General features: G+C 41.3%; 1 protein-coding gene and 1 pseudogene across 2 annotated transcripts; one reads left to right on the top strand and one right to left on the bottom strand.

Annotated features, from left to right (window-relative positions):
- Positions 1-823: 823 nt before the first annotated feature.
- Positions 824-2,051, top strand: LOC308239323 (lymphokine-activated killer T-cell-originated protein kinase-like; the record flags this gene model as incomplete). Its single annotated transcript, XM_080652126.1, has 2 exons — positions 824-1,637; positions 1,867-2,051. The coding sequence occupies exons 1-2, from the start codon at positions 827-829 to the stop codon at positions 2,049-2,051; spliced, it is 996 nt and encodes a 331-aa protein (XP_080508252.1). The 5' UTR covers positions 824-826.
- A 16,061-nt stretch (positions 2,052-18,112) lies between these two features.
- On the bottom strand, positions 18,113-19,326 carry LOC308239758 (eukaryotic initiation factor 4A-I-like; annotated as a pseudogene). The gene has a single exon. The product of its transcript is annotated as a eukaryotic initiation factor 4A-I-like (transcript).
- Between the last annotated feature and the right edge of the window lie 4,552 nt (positions 19,327-23,878).

Here is a 23,878-nt window from a genome sequence, read left to right as displayed (position 1 = left end):
CCTTAAGCGGAGGACAAGGCAGGCCAGGGCTGCGGAAGTTTGGCTTCCTCCATCACTGGGGGCAACTCAAGCCTCCTGCTCTCTCCAGCTCCGGGGCTGCCGCCATTTTTGTTGGGATTTATTTATCTTCTATAATTGAAACTTTGTAGCCTTAAGTGGAGGCCAAGGCAGGCCAGGGCAGGCGGAAAGCTTGGCTTCCTCCATTACCAGGGAAACCCAAGCCTCCTGCTCTCTCTGTGGCTGCAACCATCTTTGTTGGGTTAATTTGCATACTCGCTCCTGATTGGCTGGTGGGCATGGCTTGTGGGTGTAGCGGGCATGGCTTGTGGGTGTAGCGGAGGTATGGTCAATTTGCATATTACTCTTTTATTAGATGGGATAGTACTGAAAGTCTTAGCCACAGGTATCAGACAAGAACAAGAAATAAAAGACATACAAATTGGAAAGGAAGAATTAAAACTGTCATTATTTGCAGATGACATGATACGGTATATAGTGAACCCTAAAGATTCTACCAAAAATCTATTGGAACTGATAAATAAATTCATAAAGTAGCAGGATACAAACTAAATATCCAGATATCGAGTTTGCGGCCATCGCTGAGGAAGTGCGCGTGTTTTTGGAAGCCTGGCGGGTTCCAGGCACAACTGTATCAGATGTTGTGCTTGGCTGGGTAGATGCTGAAGTAATTGTGGGGTCTTGTTGGCAGCCCCTCGGAACCAGTTTTTAAGATAGCCTTGGCCTGGACCTCTCGTCAGCAGGCTCCTCTTCTACCTGGAGTGTGGCCGCCGCGCGGCGCGGCCCGGGACCTAGAGTGATTATTACAATGGAAGAAATCAATAATTTTAAGACACCAAGCAAATTATCTGAAAAAAGAAAATCTGCGTTATGTTCAACTCCATGTATAAAAATTCCTGCCTCTCTGTTTATGCAGAAGCTTGGCTATGTCACAGGGCTAAATGTCTACCTTATGAAAAGATCTCCAAGAGGCTTGTCTCATTCTCCTTGGTCTGTGAAAAAGATTAATTCTAGATGTAATGGTGATTATCAAAGTATGTATCAAAAGAGATTAACTGATGAAGCTAAGATTTTGAAAAGCCTTCATCATCCAAATATTATAGGTTATTGTGCTTTCACTGAAGCCAATGATGGTAGTCTGTGTCTTGCTATGGAATACGGGGGTGAAAAGTCTCTAAATGACTTAATCAAAGAACGAAATAAAGACAGCCACAATCCTTTTCCAGCAGCCACAATTTTAAAAGTTGCTTTGAACATGGCAAGATGGTTAAAGTATCTGCACCAAAATAAGAAGTTGCTTCATGGAGACATAAAGTCTTCAAATGTTGTAATTAAAGGTGATTTTGAAACAATTAAAATCTGTGATATAGGAGTCTCTCTACCATTGGATGAAAATATGACAGTAACTGACCCTGAGGCCTGTTACATTGACACTGAGCCTTGGAAACCCAAGGAAGCTTTGGAGGAGAATGGTATTATTACTGACAAAGCAGACATATTTACCTTTGGCCTTACTCTGTGGGAAATGATGACTTTATGTATTCCACACATTACTCTTTCAGATGATGATGATGATGATGAAGATAAATTTTTTTTTAAAGAAAAAACTTTTGATGAAAGTGACTTCGGCCAAAACCGGTTTGGATAGAGCGTCGGCCTGCGGACTGAAGGGTCCCGGGTTCGATTCCGGTCAAGGGCATGTACATTGGTTGCGGGCACATCCCCGGTGGGAGGTGTGCAGGAGGCAGCTGATCGATGTTTCTCTCTCATCGATGTTTCTAGCTCTCTATCCCTCTCCCTTCCTCTCTGTAAAATATCAATAAAATATATTAAAAAAAAAAAAAAAAGAAAGTGACTTCGATGATGAAGCATACTATGCAGCTTTGGGAACGAGGCCACCTCTTAATACGGAAGAACTGGATAAGACATACCAGAAAGTAATTGAGCTCTTCTCTGTGTGCACGAATAAAGATCCTAAAGACCATCCTTCTGCTGCACACATTGTTGAGGCTTTGGAAATATTTGTCCAGTGATCTCATATTCCTAACTACCCAAGCTTCAAGTATGGCTCATGCATATAACTGTTCTCTTTACTGTAATACATTTATGTAGTTACTGTGAGAATCCATAATTATTAGACCATTTGAATTTTAGAACCATAGCACCTTGTTAACATTTGAAAAACTATTTCTATTATAAAGGTATTTCATGTATATTTATCAGCATTTAATATCGTAGTGGGTTTTCTATAAAACTTAAGAAATATTTAGGCTTAAGGAACAAGTATCGAAATTTGTTCATAGAGGTTTAAAACACTAGCAAAATGTCATAAACTCTTATGTCTAACATTAATTTGGGTAGGGGGACCAATACTTTTATTAATGATCTTTCTTGCATATTCTCTACTTAAATGGATCTATTTAAATTAGCACTTTGAAGTACAAAACAAGTCTACATTTGATTATCTTTTTTTAAATAAATCTTTATTGTACAGATTATTACATTTGTTCCTCCTTTTTCCGCCCATTGAGTATGATGTTAGCTGTGGGTTTATCATATATAGCTTTTATTATGTTGAGGTATGATCCTTCTATTCCCACCTTGTTGAGAGTTTTTATCAAGAAAGGGTGTTGGCAATTTACAATAGCTAAGATTTGGAAACAGCCTAGGTGCCCGTCAGCAGATGACTGGATCAGAAAACTATGGTACATCTACACAATGGAATACTATGCTGCCATAAAAAAAAGGAATTACTACCATTTGTAGACACCTGGATGGAATTAGAGAACATTATGCTAAGTGAAATAAGCCAGTCAATGAAAGAAAAATACCACATGATCTCATTCATTTAGGGATAATGAAAAACATTATAAACTGATGAACAAAAAGATAGTTACAGAGGCAGTAAAGCATCAAACAGACTGTCTAATTACAGCGGTAAGGTTAGGGAGAGGTGGGGGAAATAAGAGATCAACTGAAGGACTTGTATGCATGCATATAAGAGTAACCAATGGATGCAAAACATTGGGGGGTGAGGGCATGTATGGGAGTGGGGTGGGGGGGGGCAATGGTAAGATATGTACACATATAATACCTTAATAAAAATTTGAAAAAAAAAAAGAAAGAAAGGGTGTTGGATTTTGTCAAATGCTTTTTCTGCATCAATTGATATGACTGTGATTTTTATCTCTCAATTTGTTTATGTGATGTATCACATTTATTGATTTGTGGATATTGTACCATCCTTGCATTCCTGGGATAAACCCTACTTGGTCATGGTGTATGATCTTTCTGATGTACTGCTGGATCCGATTTGCTAGAATTTTGTTGAGGATTTTGGCATCTACATTCATGAGGGATATTGGCCTGTAATTCTCCTTCATTGTGTTGTCTTTATCTGGTTTTGGTATTAGGGTGATGCTGGCTTCATAGAAGGAGCTTGGAAGTGTTCCTTCCTCTTGAATTTTTTGTTTTTTTTTTTTGTTTTTTTTTTTTTATTTTATTTTTTTATTTTTTCAAATTTTTATTAAGGTATTACATGTGTACATATCTTATCATTGCCCCCGACCCCCACCCCACTCCCATATATGCCCTCACCCCCCAATGTTTTGCATCCGTTGGTTACTCTTATATACATGCATATAAGTCCTTCAGTTGATCTCTTATTTCCCCCACCTCTCCCTAACCTTACCACTGTAATTTGACAGTCTGTTTGATGCTTTACTGCCTCTGTAACTATCTTTTTGTTCATCAGTTTATAATGTTTTTCATTATCCCCAAATGAGTGGGATCATGTGGTATTTTTCTTTCATTGACTGGCTTATTTCACTTAGCATAATGTTCTCTAATTCCATCCAAGTGCCTACAAATGGTAGTAATTCCTTCTTTTTTACGGCAGCATAGTATTCCATTGTGTAGATGTACCATAGTTTTCTGATCCAGTCATCTGCTGATGGGCATTTAGGCTGTTTCCAAATCTTAGCTATTGTAAATTGTGCTGCTATGAACATAGGGGTGCATATATCCTTTCTGATTGGTGTTTCTGGTTTCTTAGGATATATTCCTAGGAGTGGGATTACTGGGTCAAATGGGAGTTCCATTTTCAGTTTTTTGAGGAAACTCCATACTGTTCTCCACAGTGGCTGCACCAGTCTGCATTCCCACCAGCAGTGCACGAGGGTTCCTTTTTCTCCGCATCCTCGCCAACACTTGTCGTTTGTTGATTTGTTGATGATAGCCATTCTGACAGGTGTGAGATGGTATCGCATTGTTGTTTTGATTTGCATCTCTCGGATAATTAGTGACTTTGAGCATGTTTTCATGTGTCTCTTGGCCTTCCTTCTGTCTTCTTTCGAAAAGCTTCTATTTAGGTCCGTTGCCCATTTTTTTATTGGATCATTTATCTTCCTTTTATTAAGTTGTATAAGCTGCCTGTAGATGTTGGAAATTAAACCTTTATCAGTGATACCATTTGCAAATATGTTCTCCCATACAGTGGGGTTTCTTGTTGTTTTGTTGATGGTTTCTTTTGCTGTGCAAAAGCTTTTTATTTTGATGTAGTCCCATTTGTTTATTTTCTGTTTGGCTTCCATTACCCTAGGGGCAGTATCACTGAAAAAGTTCTTTTGGCATATGTCTGAGATTTTGCTGCCTGTGGATTCCTCTAGTATTTTTATGGTTTCCCGTCTTATATTTAAGTCCTGTACCCATTTTGAGTTTATTTTTGTGTATGGTGTAAGTTGGTGATCTAGTTTCATTTTTTTGCATGTATCTGTCCAATTTTCCCAACACCATTTATTAAAGAGACTGTCTTGACTCCATTGTATGCTCATGCCTCCTTTGTCAAATATTAAATGCGCATATTGGTTTGGGTCGATATCTGGATTCTCTATTCTGTTCCATTGATCTATATGTCTGTTCTTGTGCCAGTACCAGGCTGTTTTGAGGACAGTGGCTTTGTAATACAGCTTGAAATCTGGTATTGAGATCCCTCCTACTTTATTCTTCTTTCTCAGGATTGCTGTGGCTATTCGGGGTCTTTTTTTATTCCAGATGAATTTTTGGAGAGTTCTTTCTAGGTCTGTGAAATACGCCGTTGGTATTTTAATGGGGAGTGCATTGAATCTATAGATTGCTTTGGGTAGTATGGACATTTTAATGATGTTGATTCTACCAATCCATGAACATGGTATGTTCTTCCATCTGTTTACATCTTCCTCTATCTCTTTTTTCAGTGTCCTGTAGTTTTCCGCATATAGGTCTTTTACCTCCTTGGTTAGGTTTATTCCTAAGTATCTTAATTTTTTTGGTGCGATGGAAAATGGGATTGCTTTTTTAGTCTCTCTTTCTGTAAGTTCATTGTTGGTGTATAGAAATGCCATAGATTTCTTGGTGTTAATTTTGTATCCTGCTACATTGCCGAATTCATTTATTAAGTCTGTTAGTTTTTTGATGGAGTCTTTCGGGTTTTTTATGTACAATATCATGTCATCTGCAAATAAGGACAGCTTTACTTCTTCTTTTCCAATTTGGATGCCTTTTATTTCTTCTTCTTGTCTAATTGCAGTGGCTAATACTTCCAGTACTATGTCAAACAGGAGTGGTGAGAGTGGGCATCCCTGTCTTGTTCCTGTTCTTAGGGGAAATGGTTTTAGTTTTTGCCCATTGAGTATGATGTTAGCTGTGGGTTTATCATATATAGCTTTTATGATGTTGAGGTATGATCCTTCTATTCCCACCTTGTTGAGAGTTTTTATCAAGAAAGGGTGTTGGATTTTGTCAAATGCTTTTTCTGCATCAATTGATATGACTATGTGATTTTTATCTCTCAATTTGTTTATGTGATGTATCACATTTATTGATTTGCGGATATTGAACCATCCTTGCATTCCTGGGATAAATCCTACTTGGTCATGGTGTATGATCTTTCTGATGTACTGCTGGATCCTATTTGCTAGAATTTTATTGAGGATTTTGGCATCTACATTCATGAGAGATATTGGCCTGTAATTCTCCTTCATTGTGTTGTCTTTATCTGGTTTTTGTATTAGGGTGATGCTGGCTTCATAGAAGGAGCTGGGAAGTGTTCCTTCCTCTTGAATTTTTTGGAATAGTCTGAGGAGGATAGGTTTTAGTTCTTCCTTGAATGTTTGGTAGAACTCTCCTGTGAAGCTGTCTGGCCCCGGGCTTTTGTTTGCCGGAAGCTCTTTGATGACTGCTTCAATTTCTTCCATAGTTACTGGCATGTTGAGCTGTTTAGATTCTTCCTGATTGAGTTTTGGAAGGTTATATTTTTCTAGGAATATGTCCATTTCCTCCAGGTTGTCCAGTTTGTTGGAATAGAGTTGTTCGTAGTAATTTTTAACAATCCTTTGTATTTCGGCGGGATCTGTTGTTATTTCACCTCTTTCATTTCTGATCTTGTTTATTTGGGTCCTCTCCCTTTGCTTCTTGGTGAGCCTGGCTAGAGGTTCATCAATCTTGTTTATCCTTTCAAAGAACCAGCTCTTGGTTTTGTTGATCTTTTGTATTGTTTCTTTGGTCTCTATGTCGTTTATCTGTGCTCTGATCTTTATTATTTCCTTCCTTCTGCTTACACTGGGCTTTTCTTGTTGCTCTTTTTCTAACTCTTTGAGTTGATGGGTTAGGTAATTTATTACCCCTGTTTCTTGTTTTTTGCAGTAGGCTTGTAGAGCTATGAACTTCCCTCTCAAGACTGCTTTCGCTGTGTCCCATAGATTTTGGATTGTAGTGTTTTCATTGTCATTTGTTGTCATGATGTTTTTTATTTCTTCTTTGATCTCTCTGGTAACCCAGTCATGGTTTAATAGCATGCTGTTTAGTCTCCATGTGTTTGATTTCTTTGGGTTGTTTTTATTGTAGTTGATTTCCAGTTTTATGCCACTGTGGTCTGAGAAGATGCTTGATATGATTTCTATCTTCTTGAATTTGAAGAGACTTTGCCTATGTCCCAACATATGGTCTATCTTTGAAAATGACCCATGTGCACTTGAGAAGAATGTATATTCTGTGGCTTTGGGGTGAAATGTTCTGAAGATGTCAATTAATTCCATCTGGTCTAGTGAGTCATTTAGGATTGATGTTTCTTTGCTGATGTTTTGTTTAGAGGATTTGTCCAATGGTGATAGTGGGGTATTAAAGTCTCCTACTATGATTGTATTGCTGTCAATGTCTCCCTTAATATCCTCCAGGAGTTTTTTTATGTATTTGGGTGCTCCTGTATTGGGTGCATATATGTTTACCAGAGTTATTTCTTCTTGTTGGATTGCTCCCTTTAGTATTATGAAATGGCCTTCCTTATCTCTTGTTATGTCCTTCAGTTTGAGATCTAATTTGTCAGAAATAAGTATTGCTACCCCAGCTTTTTTTTCAGTTCCATTTGCCTGGAAAACCTTTTTCCATCCCTTCACCCTCAGTCTGTGTGCGTCTTTTTTTCTGAGGTGGGTTTCTTGTAGACAGCAGATATATGGGTCGTGTTTTCTTATCCAATCTGTTACCCTATGTCTTTTGATTGGGGCATTTAATCCATTTACATTTAAAGTTATTATTGATAGGTACTTATTTGTCGCCATTCCTATTCTTTACCCCTGTGTTACTTCTTCGCTTCCTGTTTCTTTCTTTCTTTCTTTTTTTTTTACAGTAGACCCTTTAGCATTTCTTGCATTGCTGGTTTGGTGGTAATAAATTCCCTTAGTCCTTTTTTGTCTGTGAAGCTCCTGATTTCACCTTCAATTTTGATTGACAGCCTTGCTGGGTACAGTATTCTTGGATTCAGCCCCTTCCTTTGCATGACTTTGTATATTTCATTCCATTCCCTTCTGGCCTGATGAGTTTCTGTTGAGAAATCAGTTGCTAGTCTGATGGGGGTTCCTTTGTATGTAACTTTCTGTCTCTCTCTTGCTGCTTTTAAGATTCTTACTTTGTCGTTGGTGTTTGCCAATTTAATTATAATGTGCCTTGGCGTCGGTCTTTTGGGGTTCATTTTGCTTGGGACTCTGTGAGCTTCTTGGATTTGTGTGGGTTTTTTCTTCCCTATATCTGGGAAATTTTCTGTCATTATTTCTTCAAAGAGGTTTTCTATTCCTTGCTCAGCTTCCTTTCCTTCTGGAACCCCTATTATGCGGATGTTGTTTTGTTTCGTGTTGTCCCAAAGTTCCCTTAGACTCTCCTCCTGCCTTTTAATTTTTTTTTCTAGAAGTTGCTTTTCTTGGGTATTTTTTTCCATCTTGTCTTCTAGCTCACTGATGCGGTCCTCTGCTTCTTCTAGTCTACTCTTGATGCTTTCTATTGAGTTCTTTACAGCAGCGATGTCATTTTTCATTTCTTCTTGGTTCTTCTTCATTTCCTCTTGGTTCTTGCTCATATTGTCGAATTTGTCTTCCATTCTTTTCAGCCACCTTATGACCATTTCTCTGAATTCTTTTTCTGGAAGGTTGCTTGCCTCCATTTCGTTTACTTCCTTTTCTGGTGATGCCTGCTTTTCTTTCATATGCGGGCTGCTTCTTTGTCTCCCCATGGTCTCTCTTCTCTGGGTGTCTGGTTATGTAGTTCTCTCTCTCCTGGGTTGATTTAAAGGCACAAAATACAGCACTACCAGGTACAACTCACAAGGCACTGAACAGAAATGTATTCACGATATTAATAACCTCCAATAAAGGTGACCACCAGAGAAAGGCAAATTAGGTGATAGGAGAGAAAGAAGAAGAGGAAAAAAGAAAGAAAGAAAGAAAAAAAGAAAAAAGGAGTGTGAAAATGAAATTGGGAAAAGGGAAAGTAAAGAGAAAAAAAAAAGTAAGAGAGACAAGAAAGTGACTAAGAGAGAAAGGGGAACAGACTATATATATTGGGGATAAAACTCCAATAGAACAATCACTAATCCCGGCAAATGCCAGCAACAAGTGCCTGGGGATTAATACAAACTACAACACCAACTAATATGGATTGAGGCAAGGGAAAGCTGAAGCACAAAACAAACAAAAAAATAAACAAAAGAAGAATAAGCAAAACAATCTCACAAAAACAGCATAAAAATTGGATATAATCTACATTCAAGCAAACAACAACAAAAGGACAGAGAGAAGGACAAGTTTATGGATAGCTCAGACAGCGAAGGGAGAGGTGTATGTGGACTTGGAGCAGGGGATTAGAGATTAGATATGTAAGTAGGGTGAAATTTTAACAAGGGGTAAACAGAAAGAATAGGGAAAATCTAAAGCAGTAAAAGGGTAAGACAAACAGGACACTGAAAAGGGGGAGGTTAGGAAGAGAGTGATGGCCTAAAGGTAGAGTTGAGATAGAGTAAAACGATGCTAAAGGAAAGATAAAAAATAGAATGTAGAACCCTAATCCCAAAATAAAATGAAGAGAAAATAAAATGACACTTTAAAAAAAAAAGATAAAATAGCAGTAGTAATAATACGGATTGAAAATAAAAATGTAATCATTAAAAAGGTAAAATCAAGTGATGAAAAAAGAAAAAAAAGTTTCTTGATTAAAGGATGCAAAAAATGAAAATTAAAAAAAAAAATAAAAAAATAAAAAAATAAAAGGTAAAAATAAAATGTGAAGTAGTGAAGGTCATTCACTTCCTCTGTTTTTCTGTTTGGCACGCCTGTTTCTCAGTCCAGACAGTATTGCAGTTCCCTGCGATCCACTGCTCTTCGGTGTTGTAAGCCAGTCCTGATTTTAAGCAGGCGGTGTGTCTTAATTTCTCGTATTCCTTTATTTTTGATTACGCAAGAGTCAATTTGTGATTCAGCCCCTGGGTGGCAGTGTTTCTGGATTGACTTCCGGGTATATCTATGGCCTCTCTAGGCAGTGTTAGAGCCTTTTTTCTCTGTGGCACTGCCACCGGCCTGTGGGCGTGGTCTGCCTCAGAGCTGACTCTCTGATGGTCACTCCCCGCTCCGATCCCCAGGTTCCAGGAAAACAACTTTCCCCTGCAGTCTCCCAGGGTGTCCCCAACTGGGTGATCCTATGTATTGGGCTTAGTAATCAGAAGCAAGGATTTGAAGAGGAAAAAGCCCAAGTGTGCGAACTCCAGGACTGCGAGTAAACCCAGGCACAAAGGGAGCGCACGGGCTGCGCGTAAGTCTGGACAGCCTGAAATTCTTAGGGTGTCCCTGCACTTCAGATCAAAATGGGTTGCTTTTTAGAGTGCCCTTCTCTTAGCAGCTCTGAGGACCCCTTTCCACAATCACAGATCACGCCAGCCCCTACAGCCACGGATTTTTCTAGGCACAGACTTCCCTGGTCCTCCAGCTCCCGCAAAACGCGCGTTCCTCTCTCCCGCCGGGACCAGAGACCTCACCTTATCCCAGGCGAAATCTGACCTTTCCGTGGTGGAGTGTAGAGCTCCTCTGAACCCGTGTGCTTGCGCCAGTTGGGGAGCGTTGTTCTGGGGCTCGCAGCTGTTCCTGGGGTGCCGCAGTTGTGGATTCTCAGGCTTCAGATAAGCTCCACTTTCCGGATCAAGATGGCGCAGACTCCGCGTCCAAGCCCCTTGAATTTTTTGGAATAGTCTGAGGAGGATAGGTTTTAGTTCTTCCTTGAATGTTTGGTAAAACTCTCCTGTGAAGCCGTCTGGCCCCAGGCTTTTGTTTGCCGGAAGCTTTTTGATGACTGCTTCAATTTCTTCCACAGTTACTGGCATATTGAGCTGTTTAGATTCTTCCTGATTGAGTTTTGGAAGGTTATATTTTTCTAGGAATATGTCCATTTCCTCCAGGTTGTCCAGTTTGTTGGAATAGAGTTGTTCGTAGTATTTTTTAACAATCCTTTGTATTTCGGCGGGATCTGTTGTTATTTCACCTCTTTCATTTCTGATTTTGTTTATTTGGGTCCTCTCTCTTTGCTTCTTGGTGAGCCTGGCTAGAGGTTCATCAATCTTGTTTATCCTTTCAAAGAACCAGCTCTTGGTTTGTTGATCTTTTGTATTGTTTCTTTGGTCTCTATGTCGTTTATCTGTGCTCTGATCTTTATTATTTCCTTCCTTCTGCTTACACTGGGCTTTTCTTGTTGCTCTTTTTCTAACTCTTTGAGTTGTTGGGTTAGGTAATTTATTACCATTGTTTCTTGTTTTTTGCAGTAGGCTTGTAGAGCTATGAACTTCCCTCTCAAGACTGCTTTCGCTGTGTCCCATAGATTTTGGATTGTAGTGTTTTCATTGTCATTTGTTGTCATGATGTTTTTTATTTCTTCTTTGATCTCTCTGGTAACCCAGTCATGGTTTAATAGCATGCTGTTTAGTCTCCATGTGTTTGATTTCTTTGGGTTGTTTTTATTGTAGTTGATTTCCAGTTTTATGCCACTGTGGTCTGAGAAGATGCTTGATATGATTTCTATCTTCTTGAATTTGAAGAGACTTTGCCTATGTCCCAACATATGGTCTATCTCTGAAAATGACCCATGTGCACTTGAGAAGAATGTATATTCTGTGGCTTTGGGGTGAAATGTTCTGAAGATGTCAATTAATTCCATCTGGTCTAGTGAGTCATTTAGGATTGATGTTTCTTTGCTGATTTTTTGTTTAGAGGATTTGTCCAATGGTGATAGTGGGGTATTAAAGTCTCCTACTATGATTGTATTGCTGTCAATCTCTCCCTTGATATCCTCCAGGAGTTTTTTTATGTATTTGGGTGCTCCTGTATTGGGTGCATATATGTTTACCAGAGTTATTTCTTCTTGTTGGATTGCTCCCTTTAGTATTATGAAGTGGCCTTCCTTATCTCTTGTTATGTCCTTCAGTTTGAGATCTAATTTGTCAGATATAATTATTGCTACCCCAGCTTTTTTTTCAGTTCCATTTGCCTGGAAAACCTTTTTCCATCCCTTCTCCCTCAGTCTGTGTGCGTCTTTTTTTCTGAGGTGGGTTTCTTGTAGACAGCAGATATATGGGTCATGTTTTCTTATCCAATCCATTACCCTATGTCTTTTGATTGGGGCATTTAATCCGTTTACATTTAAAGTTATTATTGATAGGTACTTATTTGTCGCCATTCCTATTCTTTACACCTGTGTTCCTTCTTCGCTTCCTATTTCTTTTTTTTTTTACAGCAGACCCTTTAGCATTTCTTGCATTGCTGGTTTGGTGGTAATAAATTCCCTTAGTCCTTTTTTGTCTGTGAAGCTCCTGATTTCACCTTTAATTTTGATTGACAGCCTTGCTGGGTACAGTATTCTTGGATTCAGACCCTTCCTTTGCATGACTTTGTATATTTCATTCCATTCCCTTCTAGCCTGATGAGTTTCTGTTGAGAAATCAGTTGCTAGTCTGATGGGGGTTCCTTTGTAGGTAACTTTCTGTCTCTTGCTGCTTTTAAGATTCTTACTTTGTCGTTGGTGTTTGCCAATTTAATTATAATGTGCCTTGGCGTCGGTCTTTTGGGGTTCATTTTGCTTGGGACTCTGTGAGCTTCTTGGATTTGTGTGGGTTTTTTCTTCTCTATATCAGGGAAATTTTCTGTCATTATTTCTTTAAATAGGTTTTCTATTCCTTGCTCAGCTTCCTTTCCTTCTGGAACCCCTATTATGCGGATGTTGTTTTGTTTCGTGTTGTCCCAAAGTTCCCTTAGGCTCTCCTCCTGCCTTTTAATTTTTTTTTCTAGAAGTTGCTCTACTTGGGTATTTTTTCCCATCTTGTCTTCTAGCTCACTGATGCGGTCCTCTGCTTCTTCTAGCCTACTCTTGATGCTTTCTATTGAGTTCTTTACAGCAGCGATGTCATTTTTCATTTCTTCTTGGTTCTTCTTCATTTCCTCTTGGTTCTTGCTCATATTGTCGAATTTGTCTTCCATTCTTTTCAGCCACCTTATGACCATTTCTCTGAATTCTTTTTCTGGAAGGTTGCTTGCTTCCATTTCGTTTACTTCCTTTTCTGGTGATGCCTGCTTTTCTTTCATATGCGGGCTGTGTCTTTGTCTCCCCATGGTCTCTCTTCTCTGGGTGTCTGGTTATGTAGTTCTCTCTCTCCTGCGTCGATTTAAAGGCACAAAATACAGCACTACCAGGTACAAAACACAAGTCACTGAACAGAAATGTATTCACGATATTAATAACCTCCAATAAAGGTGACCACCATAGAAAGGCAAATTAGGGGATAGTAGAGAAAGAAGAAGAGGAAAAAGAAAGAAAGAAAGAAGAAGAAAAAAAAGGGGGTGTCAAAATGAAATTGGGAAAAGGGAAAAAAAGAAGAAAAAAAAGTAAGAGAGACAAGAAAGAGACTAAGAGAGAAAGGGAAACAGACTATATATATTGGGGATAAAACTCCAATAGAACAATCACTTATCCCAGCAAATGCCAGCAACAAGTGCCTGGGGATTAATACAAACTACAACACCAACTAATAGTGAGTGAGGCAAGGGAAAACAGAAGCACTAAACAAACAAAAAAATAAACAAAAGAAGAATAAGCAAAACCATCTCACAAAATAGCATAAAAATTCGATATAATCTACATTCAAGTGAACAACAACAAAGGGACAGAGTGAAAAACAATTTTTTGGATAGTTAAGACAGCGAAGAGAGAGGTGTGTATGGACTTGGAGCAGGGGATTGGAGATTAGATATATAAGTAGGGTGAAATTTTAAAAGGGGGTAAACAGAAAGAATAGGGAAAATCTAAAGCAGGAAAGGGGTAAGATAAACAGGACACTGAAAAGGGAAAAGTGAGGAAGAGAGTGATGGCATAAAGGTAGATTTGAGATAGAGTAAAATGATGCTAAAGGAAAGATAAAAATAGAATGTAGAACATTAATCCCAAAACAAAATGAAGAGAAAATAAAATGACACTTAAAAAAAAAAAAGATAAAATAGCAGTAGTAATAATACGGATTGAAAATAAAAATGTAATAATTAAAAAGGTAAAATCAAGTGAGAAAAAAATTAGTTTCTTGAGTAAAAGATGCAAAAAATGAAAATAAAAAAATAAAAAATAAAAATAAAATGTGGAGTAGTGAAGGTCATTCACTTCCTCTGTTGTTCTGTTTGGCACGCCTGTTTCTCAGTCCGGACAGTATTGCAGTTCCCTGCATTCCACTGCTCTTCAGTGATGTAAGCCAGTCCTGATTTTAAGCAGGCGGTGTGTCTTAATTCGTTTTCCTTTATTTTTGATTACACAAGAGTCAATTTGTGATTCAGCCCCTGGGTGGCAGTGTTTCTGGATTGACTTCCGGGTTTATCTATGGCCTCTCTAGGGAGTGTTAGAGCCTTCTTTCCCTGTGGCACTCACTACCGGTTTGTGGGGGTGGGCTGCCTCAGAGCTGGCTCTCCGATGGTCACTCCCTGCTCCGATCCCCAGGTTCCAGAAAAACAACTTTCCCCTGCAGTCTCCCAGGGTGTCCCCAACTGGGTGAACCTATGAATTGGGCTTAGTAATCAGAAGCAAGAATTTCAAGAGGAAAAAGCCCAAGTGTGCGCACTCCGTGGCTGCGCGTAAGTCTAGCACACCCCTGAAATTCTTAGGGTGTCCCTGCACTTCAGATCAAAATGGGTTGCTTTTTAGAGAGCCCTTCTGTTAGCAGCTCTGAGGACCCCCTTCCACATTCACAGATCACGCCAGCCCCAGCAGCCACCGATTTTTCTAGGCACAGACTTCCCTGGTCCTCCAGCTCCCGCAAAACGCGCGTTCCTCTCTCGTGCTGGGACCAGAGACCTCACCTTATCCTAGGCGAAATCTGACCTTTCCGTGGTGGAGTGTAGAGCTCCTCTGAACCCGTGTGTTTGCGCCAATTGGGGAGCGTTGTTCTGGGGCTCGCAGCTGTTCCGTGGGTGCCGCAGTTGTGGATTCTCAGGCTTCCGATAAGCTCCACTTTCCAGTTCCAGATGGCGGCGACTCCGTGTCCAAGCCCGCAGCTCCGGGAGGGGACCCAGCCGCAGTGGGAGCTGCCAGGTCAGGGGAACCCCGTCTAGCAGTCTCCCACCTTCTTCTGGAGTTCAGCTGTCCCCCAACTTGCCAACAAACACTCCTAGTGCGACCCTCAGCTGTTCTTTCTTTCTACTTCGGGACAAGGCTCGGAACACGTCTGTCTATTCCGCCGCCATTTTTTTTTCTCCTCCTTTTTTATCTTTGTCCTTAAGTCTTTTCATTGCTTGAATAAGGCATATACTCTTTCATTTATGGATCTTTGTATATTCTCTTCCCACTACTAGGACCACTTTTGATTCATTTATTCATTCATTCAATAAATACTAAGTGCCTACTAGTTGCCAGGCACTATTCTAAGTATTGAGGATACAGAGGTGAGTAAAATAAAGATTCCTGTGCTTGTGAGGATTCTAGAAAAAGGGGAGAAGTGAAAAATAATAAATATAATTAATAAATAAACTGCCTAGTGTTTTAGAAAGTGATATGTACTCTGGGAAAGAGAAAAAGTAGGGAGGAAGGTAAATGGGATCGAGGGTGCAGAGGAGGATGGGTCAGTGAGTGGGTGAAAGTTTTGATGGGGAGGCCAAGGTAAGGCTCATTGAAACCGTGATATTTAAGCAAAGACATGAAGGAGGTGAGATAAAAAGCCATGTGGATATCTGAAGGAAGAACTTTCTAGGGGGAGGCAGAAGCCAGTGCAAACCTGTGAAGGGGAATCTTGTGAAGTGTGTTTGAAGAACAGCAAGGAGGATGGTATGGCTGGTGTGGAATGGTAGGAGATGGTGTCAAGGAGCTTGTTTTTTATTCCTTTCTTTGAGTGAGACGTGAAGCTATTGGAATGTTTTGAGCAGCATAGTTACATAATATAATTTATTTTATGAAAAGATCCCCCTGTCTGCTATGTTGGGAATAGACCATAGAAGGGAATATGATGGGGAGGAGGTAGGGAGACTAGTCAGGAACTATTGCAGTAATCCAAATGGGAGTGGGTAGAGCCAGAGTAGTAGCAGTTGAGGTGGGAGGAAGGGGTTGAATTATGGATATATTGTGACAGTATATCCATCTGGACTTGCTGGTTGAATATAGAGAGTGAGTAGGGCCATACTCTATATGTAGGGCCTGAAGCTTATGTAATTTGTGGATCCTTGTTTTAAAAAAACACAGAATTGCCTGGCCGGTGTGGCTCAGTTGTTGAGTGCTGACTCATGAACCAAGAGCTCACTGGTTTGATTCCAGGTCAGGGCATGCTGGCCTGGTACAGTGACCCTCTTAAAATGTACGTCAGATTATGTCACTCCTCTTCTTATAATTCTCCAGTGTCTCACCTCTTGTTCTGAAGATAAGGTAAAATCATGGCCCACAAGCCTCTACACAGTCTGGCTTCCAAGTCCCTCTCTGACCTCATCATCTATTACTCTTCCTTTCCCTCCCTCAGTCCCAGTCCACAAGCCTCCTTTCTCCTCCTTGAACATGGTAGATAGACTCTTACCTCAGGTCATTTGCATTTACTGTTTTCTCTGTTAGAATGCTCTTCCCCCAGCTACCTTATCTTGAGAAAATTACCCTCTCTATGCCTCAATTTCCTCTCTAAAATGGATATAATTATGCTTGTCTAACAGGGTATACTGAGAATGAAACAAAATTTTTGATGTAAAGCAAATAGAACAGTGCTTGGCACATGTTAAGCAGCCAATGAATGGTAGTTATTATTTAAAAAGGTAAAGAAACCTCCCAGAACAGTTACATACGAAAGTATTGATAAAATGGTTAAACATATAAAGAATAATGGAAACTAATTTTCTCATTGTCATAAGTTGTTGCAAATTCAGAAAAAGAGAAAACTAGTATGAACCCTCTGATGTTAGATGGGTTATATTAGAATAGATAGATAGATAGATAGATAGATAGATAGATAGAATGTGTGTGTAAGCATTTGAGTAAAGTGTATAAGTGAAACTCTGAGAGGGCAGGAAGCAGCAACACACCAATAAGAATATCTACACCTAGTGCCTGGATTTGGCTGCTAAATACTAGTTTCCACTAAAGAGAGCTAGGGCCCCTCAGAAAAATGGCTGATTGAAAGTACAGATGAGCCTGGAACATCTTGTACCAGAAAGTATGGAAGTGCTCAAAGAATGAGAACACAGTAGCCGGCTTGAGGGAATGGCCAAATCTAGGACAACTTGAGCATCAAAGGGAACAATGATAGTAATGGATTATAACCCACTGATAAAATAGGAAACTGTAAGTCTATACTGATATAAGTAAACAAATGAATACATTGAAAGTTGGATGACAAATAGAAGATTTACACAGTATTGAAGCACTTCACCATGAAATATTTATTAATTACAAAGAATAACTTCACAGTAGAGAAGCTTGGTACATACCACTTTAGTCAAGTGATCAAAGTGAACATCATCAGTAATAGGACACATCAAAATCATGCTCCACCTGACAGAATGCAGAGTACAGTGTCACTTCTGTGATAGTCCCTCCAAAGATGTGTAACCTGAATCTAATCATGAGGAAAAAATCAGACAAACACAAATCAAGGAACATTCTCCAAATACCTGGCCTGTAGGCTTCAAAAGTGCCAAGATCTTGAAAATCATTGAAAGACGAATGAAATATTCCAGACTGAAGGTGATGAAAGAGACATGACATCTAAAAGCAACATGTGGCTCTGAACTGGATTTTTTTTTTTCAGTTTCCAAGTAATTTTATTCAGAATTTTGTTTCCTGAAACAATAAATACTATACAAAACAATGTAAAAATGGCTACTATTTTTTTCTCCCCTGCTCCCCCCACATGGGGACAATCCCCTGGGCCACCTAACTCAAGGGTTCTCCCTCCAGATTTGGTCCAGTAAATGAGGCTGAGTGACATAGCCCCTTGAAGAATCATTTTCAGAGGAATTTGGCTGGAGCAGGGAGTCTCTGGGGTTTGGAGGTTGACTAGGTTAGGGAAGTGGATTAGTGTTTTTGGGAGAAGAGACGGCACCTGTGGCATGAGCCTACCCCAAAGAAAAGGGTATCTAAATTGTTCACGGTTCCTTCTTTGCCTCAAAAAGTGACATTTATTCAAAGCGGGGGGGGGGGATTGACAAGATGTCCATCCCTTGGCTCCCTTCCCTCCCCCCTCCTGCTCCTCCTCAGCCTGCCAAGGACTAAGAACCCTGGCTGGGATGAGGTAGCAGGTCAGCCCCTCTCAGATGAGGTCAGTAACATTGAGGGGCATCTCCTCAATGGAGGTGTTGTAGAAGGTCTCAATGTCTCGAAGAGTCCTCTTGTCTTCTTCTGTCACCATATTAATAGCCACACCCAAAACGTCCACCCCAACCGATTCTGTGGATATAGTTTTCCCTGTTGGTGGGAAGGTCATAGTTGATGACTAAAGAAACCTGCTGCGCATCAATGCCTCTGGCCAGCAGGTCAGTGGTAATCAATACTCTGCTAGAGCCAGAGCAGAACTCCCTCATGATTACATCTCATTCCTTTTGGTCCATATCTCCATGCATGGCAGAGACAGTGAAGTCTCGGGCGTGCATCTTCTCAGTGAGCCAATCAATCTTTCTTCGAGTGTTGATGAAAAATGACTGCCTGGGTGATGGTGAGGGTTTCATATAAGTCACACAATGTGTCCAGCTTCCACTCCTCTCTTTCCACATTGATGTAGAATTGGCAGATACCCTCCAGAGTCAACTCTTCCTTCTTGACAAGAATCCTAATGGGGTCCCTCATGAACTTCTTGGTCACCTCAAGCACATCAGAAGGCATTGTAGCTGACAGCAATACCACCTGGGTGTTGCTGTTGAGCTTTTGGAATATGTCATAGATCTGGTCCTTGAACCCACGGCTTAACATTTCATCAGCTTCATCCAGTACAAACATCTTGATGTATTTGGGAGACAGGTATCTGCGATTAAGCATATCAAACACACGTCCTGGGGTGCCCACGATGATATGGGGAGCTTCCATCTGCAGTTTCTGCACCTCTGCATGCACGTTGGTACCCCCAATGCAGGCATGGCAGGAGGCACCCATGTAATCTCTTAAAGCCATGACTACTTTCTGTATCTGCTGTGCCAATTCTCTAGTAGGTGCCAGGACCAAGGCCTGAGTGGCCTTTAGATCCACTTCAATCTGTTGCAGAATCAAAATGGCAAAAGTGGCTGTTTTTCCTGTCCCAGATTGGGCTTGAGCGACCACATCATAACCCTTGATACAAGGAAGAATGGCTCGCTGCTGGATGGCAGAGGGCTTCTCAAAACCATAGGCGTAGATGCCACGGAGGAGGGACTCTGAGAGGTTCATGTCATCAAAGCTGTCAACGATCTCATTCCAGTTACTCTAGATGACGCCTTCACGTTCCATTCCATCGGGGCCATTGTCTCTGGATCGGGAATCTTGACTCGCAGACATGATCCTTAGAAACTAGGCTGAACTGGATTCTTTGTGATGATAGATCATTTGGGGACAATTGATGAAACTTGATTGGGACCTGAGAATTAGATATTAGCAATCCATTTATGTTAATTTCCTGGTTTTAATGGTTATGTGATAATTATATAGAAAAACTAGAGTCCTGGTGCACGAAATTCATGCACTGGTGGGGGGTGTCCCTCAGCCCAGCCTGCACCAGCAGTTGGACATCCCTCTCACAATCCGGGACTGCTGGCTCCCAACCGCTCACCTGCCTGCCTCCCTGATCACCCCCTAACCACTCCACTGCCAGCCTGATCGATGCCTAACTGCCCTCCCCTGAAGGCCTGGTTGCCCCTAACTGCCCTCCCCTGCAGGCCTGGTTGCCCCCAACTGCCCTCCCCTGCAGGCCTGGTCGCCCCTAACTGCCCTCCCCTGCCAGCCTGGTCACCCCCAACTGCCCTCCCCTGCAGGCCTGGTCCCCCCCAACTGCCCTCCCCTGCCAACCTGGTTGCCCCCAACTGCCCTCCCCTGATGGCCTGGTCACCCCTAACTGACTTCCCCTGCAGGCCTGGTCGCCCCCAACTACCCTCCCCTGCCAGCCATCTTGTGGTGGCCATCTTTGACCACATGGGGGTGGCCATCTTGTGAGGGTCAATTTGCATATTACCTCTTTATTATATAGGATTATTAAATAGGATATCCTTGTTGGCAAAAAACAAAACCAAAAAACACACAATTATTCAGAGATAATGGGCATCAGGTGAATAACTAGCTCTCAAATGGTTCAGAAATAAAACCCCAAGACATTCTCTATTGTAATTCAAACTTTTCTGTAAGTTTGTGATTGCTTCAAAATAAAATAATAATAATTAAAAAATGCAAAGAGCCCTGGCCGGTGTGGCTCAGTTGGTTGGGCATCATTCCCTGCAACAAAAGGTTGCTGATTGGATTCCTGGTCAAGGCACATGCTGGGGTTGCAGGCTCAATCCCCAGCAGGGGGCATGCAGAGGCAGCTGATTGATGTTCTGCTCTCACATAGATATTTCCCTTTCTCTCTCTCTCTCTCAAACTCAATAAACTATTCTTTAAAAAAAAAAGGGAATGTCATAGTCATGAAAGGCAAGGACAGTCCGAGGAACTGTTTCAGATTAAAGGAGGCTAGCTAGAACTAACAAATCAATGTCTGATCCTGAATTACATCCTGGAAACCACCACTATTCTATTTGTACAAAGAATATTATTATTTGTACAGTTGGAGAACTATGAATGTGGCCTGTAGATTAGATAATAGTATTTTATCAATATTAATTTCCTGACACTATTTTATTTTTTTATTGATTTATTTTAGAGAGAGAGAGAAAGGGAAAGAAGTATTGATTTGTTGTTCTACTTATTTATGCATTCATTGGTTGCTTCTTGTGTGTGCCCTGATTGGGGATCAAACCCGCAACCTTGATGTACCAGGAAGATGCTCTAACCAACTGAACTACCCGGCCAGGGCAATTTCACCATGCCTATATAAAAGAAATATTTTGTTCTGAGAGAGAGATACATGCTGAAGTATTTTTTTAAATCTTTTTTTAAAATATATTTTATTGATATTTTACAGAGAGGAAGGGAGAGGGATAGAGAGCTAGAAACATCGATGAGAGAGAAACATCGATCAGCTGCCTCCTGCACACCTCCCACTGGGGATGTGCCCGCAACCAAGGTACATGCCCTTGACCGGAATCGAACCCGGGACCCTTCAGTCCGCAGGCCGACGCTCTATCCAATGAGCCAAACCGGTTTCGGCTATGCTGAAGTATTTAGGGTTAAGGGAATATCATGCCTAAATTTTACTTTGAAATGGTTCAGGACAAAAAGGGAATATTCATATATATTGAAAGAAAATAACAAATCAAATAACAAACTGTTAACATTTGGGAAAACTGGGTGCAATGAATATGAATGTCTTTGTAAATTTTCTGTAAGTCTGAAATTATTTTATAATAAAGTGTTACCAAAAATGGCCTGGCTGGCATGGCTCAGTGGTTGAATGTTGACCTATTAAACAAGGAGGTTCTGGCTTGATTCCAGTTGAGGTATGTGCCTGGGTTGCAGGCTTGATCCCTGGTGAGGGGAGTGTGGAAGGCAGCCCATCAATGATTCTCTCTCATCATTGATGTTTCTATGTCTCTCTACCTCTCCCTTCCTCTCTGAAATTATATAAGTGTATATATACTGAGTGGCCAGATTATTATGACCACCTGACGTTTGTAGGCAAATTAGCCATACACTGCATTGTATGGGATATGGAAGCCGAAGGCCTGTTCGAACACCTTTGCTGTCTGCAGTTACCAAGATAAAACGTCTCCAATTTGCACAGGAACACAAGGATTGGACAGTCGAGCATTGGATAAAAGTCATGTGGTACGATGAATCACGTTTCCAGTTGCATCATGAAGATGGCAGAGTGAGAATTTCGCGGAAACAGCATGAAAGCATGCACCCCACATGCAGGAGTACAACCCTTCAAGCTGGTGGGGGCAGTGTTATGGTTGGGGGCATGTTTTCCTGGCATGATTTGGGCCCTTTAATTCATGTGGAACAACGTCTGAATAGCACAACATACCTAAGTATCGTTGCTGATCAAGTTCATCCTATCATGTTGATGGTGTATCCCAATGGAGATGGCTTCTTCCAACAAGACAATGCTCCATGCCATGATGCTAGTATTGTGCAGGAGTGGTTTCAAGAACATGAGGGAGACTTTACCTTGCTTAGGTGGCCCCAACAATCACCAGATCTCAATCCAATTGAGCATTTGTGGGACGAAGTTAAAAGAGCCATCAGGCAGCTGGTTCTACAACCATCAAATCTCACAGAACTGGACAGTGCTATTCATCAGGCATGGTGTCAGATTCCTCGCATCACCTTTCAACATCTCGTGGAGTCAATGCCAAGAAGAATCGCTGCAGTACTGAAAGTAAAAGGTGTCCCAATGAAGTACTGATAGGGTGGTCATAATAATCTGGCCACTCAGTGTGTGTGTGTATACACACACACACACACACACACACACACACACACACACACATATATATATATATATATATATATATATAGAGAGAGAGAGAGAGAGAGAGAGAATCCTATATAATAAAAGGCTAATATGCAAATAGAGTGAACGGCGGAACGACCAGTCACTATGACACACACTGACCACCAGGAGGCAGATGCTCAACACAGGAGCTATCCCCTGGTGGTCAGTGTGCTCCCCCTGGGAGCACTGCTCAGCCAGAAGCCGGGCTCATGTCTGGCCAGTATAGAGGTGGTGGCGGGAGCCTCTCCCTCCTCCACGGCAGTGCTAAGCTGTCAGTTGGACATCCCCTGAGGGCTCCCGAACTGCAAGAGGGTGCAAGAGGGCGCAGGCCGGCTGAGGGACCTCCCCCCAAGTGCACGAATTTTGTGCACTGGGCCTCTAGTATACACACACACACACACACACACACACACACACACACACACACATATATATATATATATATATATATATATATATATATATATATATAAAGAGGTACCAAAAATTGCCCTAGCTGCTTTGGCTCAGTGGGTAGAGCCTCAGCCTGTGGACTGAGGGGATCTCAGGTTTGATTCTGATCAAGGGCACATGCCCAGGTTGTGGGCTTGGTCCCAGTGGGGGGTGTGCAGGAGTAAGCCAATTGGTGATTCTCTCTCATCGTTGATGTTTCTGTCTCTCTCTCCCTTCCTCTCTGAAATCAATAAAGATATAGTTTTTAAAAAATAGGTACAAAGTTATGTGTTGAGTATGAATACATATTTAGCTCAAAGCAATATATTTGGGGGGGGGGCGAGAGTTACCAAAAATGAATATCCTCTTTATTCTGGCAATTCCTCTGCTAAAAACTACCCAACATGCCCTCATGGAAGATCCACTAGCATCACCCTCTGGGCTCCTGGAGGCCCCAACCTGCTGATTCCTGGTGGCCCTGCCCTGCTGGAGTCTGGGCAGAATCCAGGACAGACTGTGTTGTGTGGTTCTGGGTGGGGCCCACTCTTCCCACCATCCCCCAGCCTGACTGACACCTTCCTCTCACAGAGATCCACCAGTCTGATACTCTCTACTTCTGGCAGCCCCATTCTGTTGAGCTGGGCTCCCAGTAGAATCTTGTACAGACTGAGTTGTATAGCTCTAGGATGGGAGCCATGTTTTTGGCAAACCCAACCAGGGCCGAGCCCTCCCTTCATGCAACCAAATCTTGGTATGTTTGGGCCTGATAAACACTACAGGCCTCACTCTGACAAATCCCTGAGATCCTTCCCCACCATACAGGAGTTCAGGCACCAAGAGAGTGGCAGCTAGACTTGGTATACCCTGGAAAATTTGCCAAGTGCACTGGAACACAGCACTGGCACTGAGATTGAACCTGTGTTGATCTGGTGAACACCACTCACCCCTATTTGGTGACTCACTAAAAACCTACCTCATGCAACTTGAGTACTGCCAGAGGCTCTTTCAGTGACAGAAACACACAAAACATCA

The sequence above is a fragment of the Plecotus auritus genome (genome assembly GCF_963455305.1).
Source record: "Plecotus auritus genome assembly, chromosome: X".
Taxonomy (NCBI): Eukaryota; Metazoa; Chordata; class Mammalia; order Chiroptera; family Vespertilionidae; genus Plecotus; species Plecotus auritus.
The sequence above is the reverse complement of the archived record's forward strand: the minus strand, read 5'-3'. Positions and strand labels throughout refer to the sequence as shown.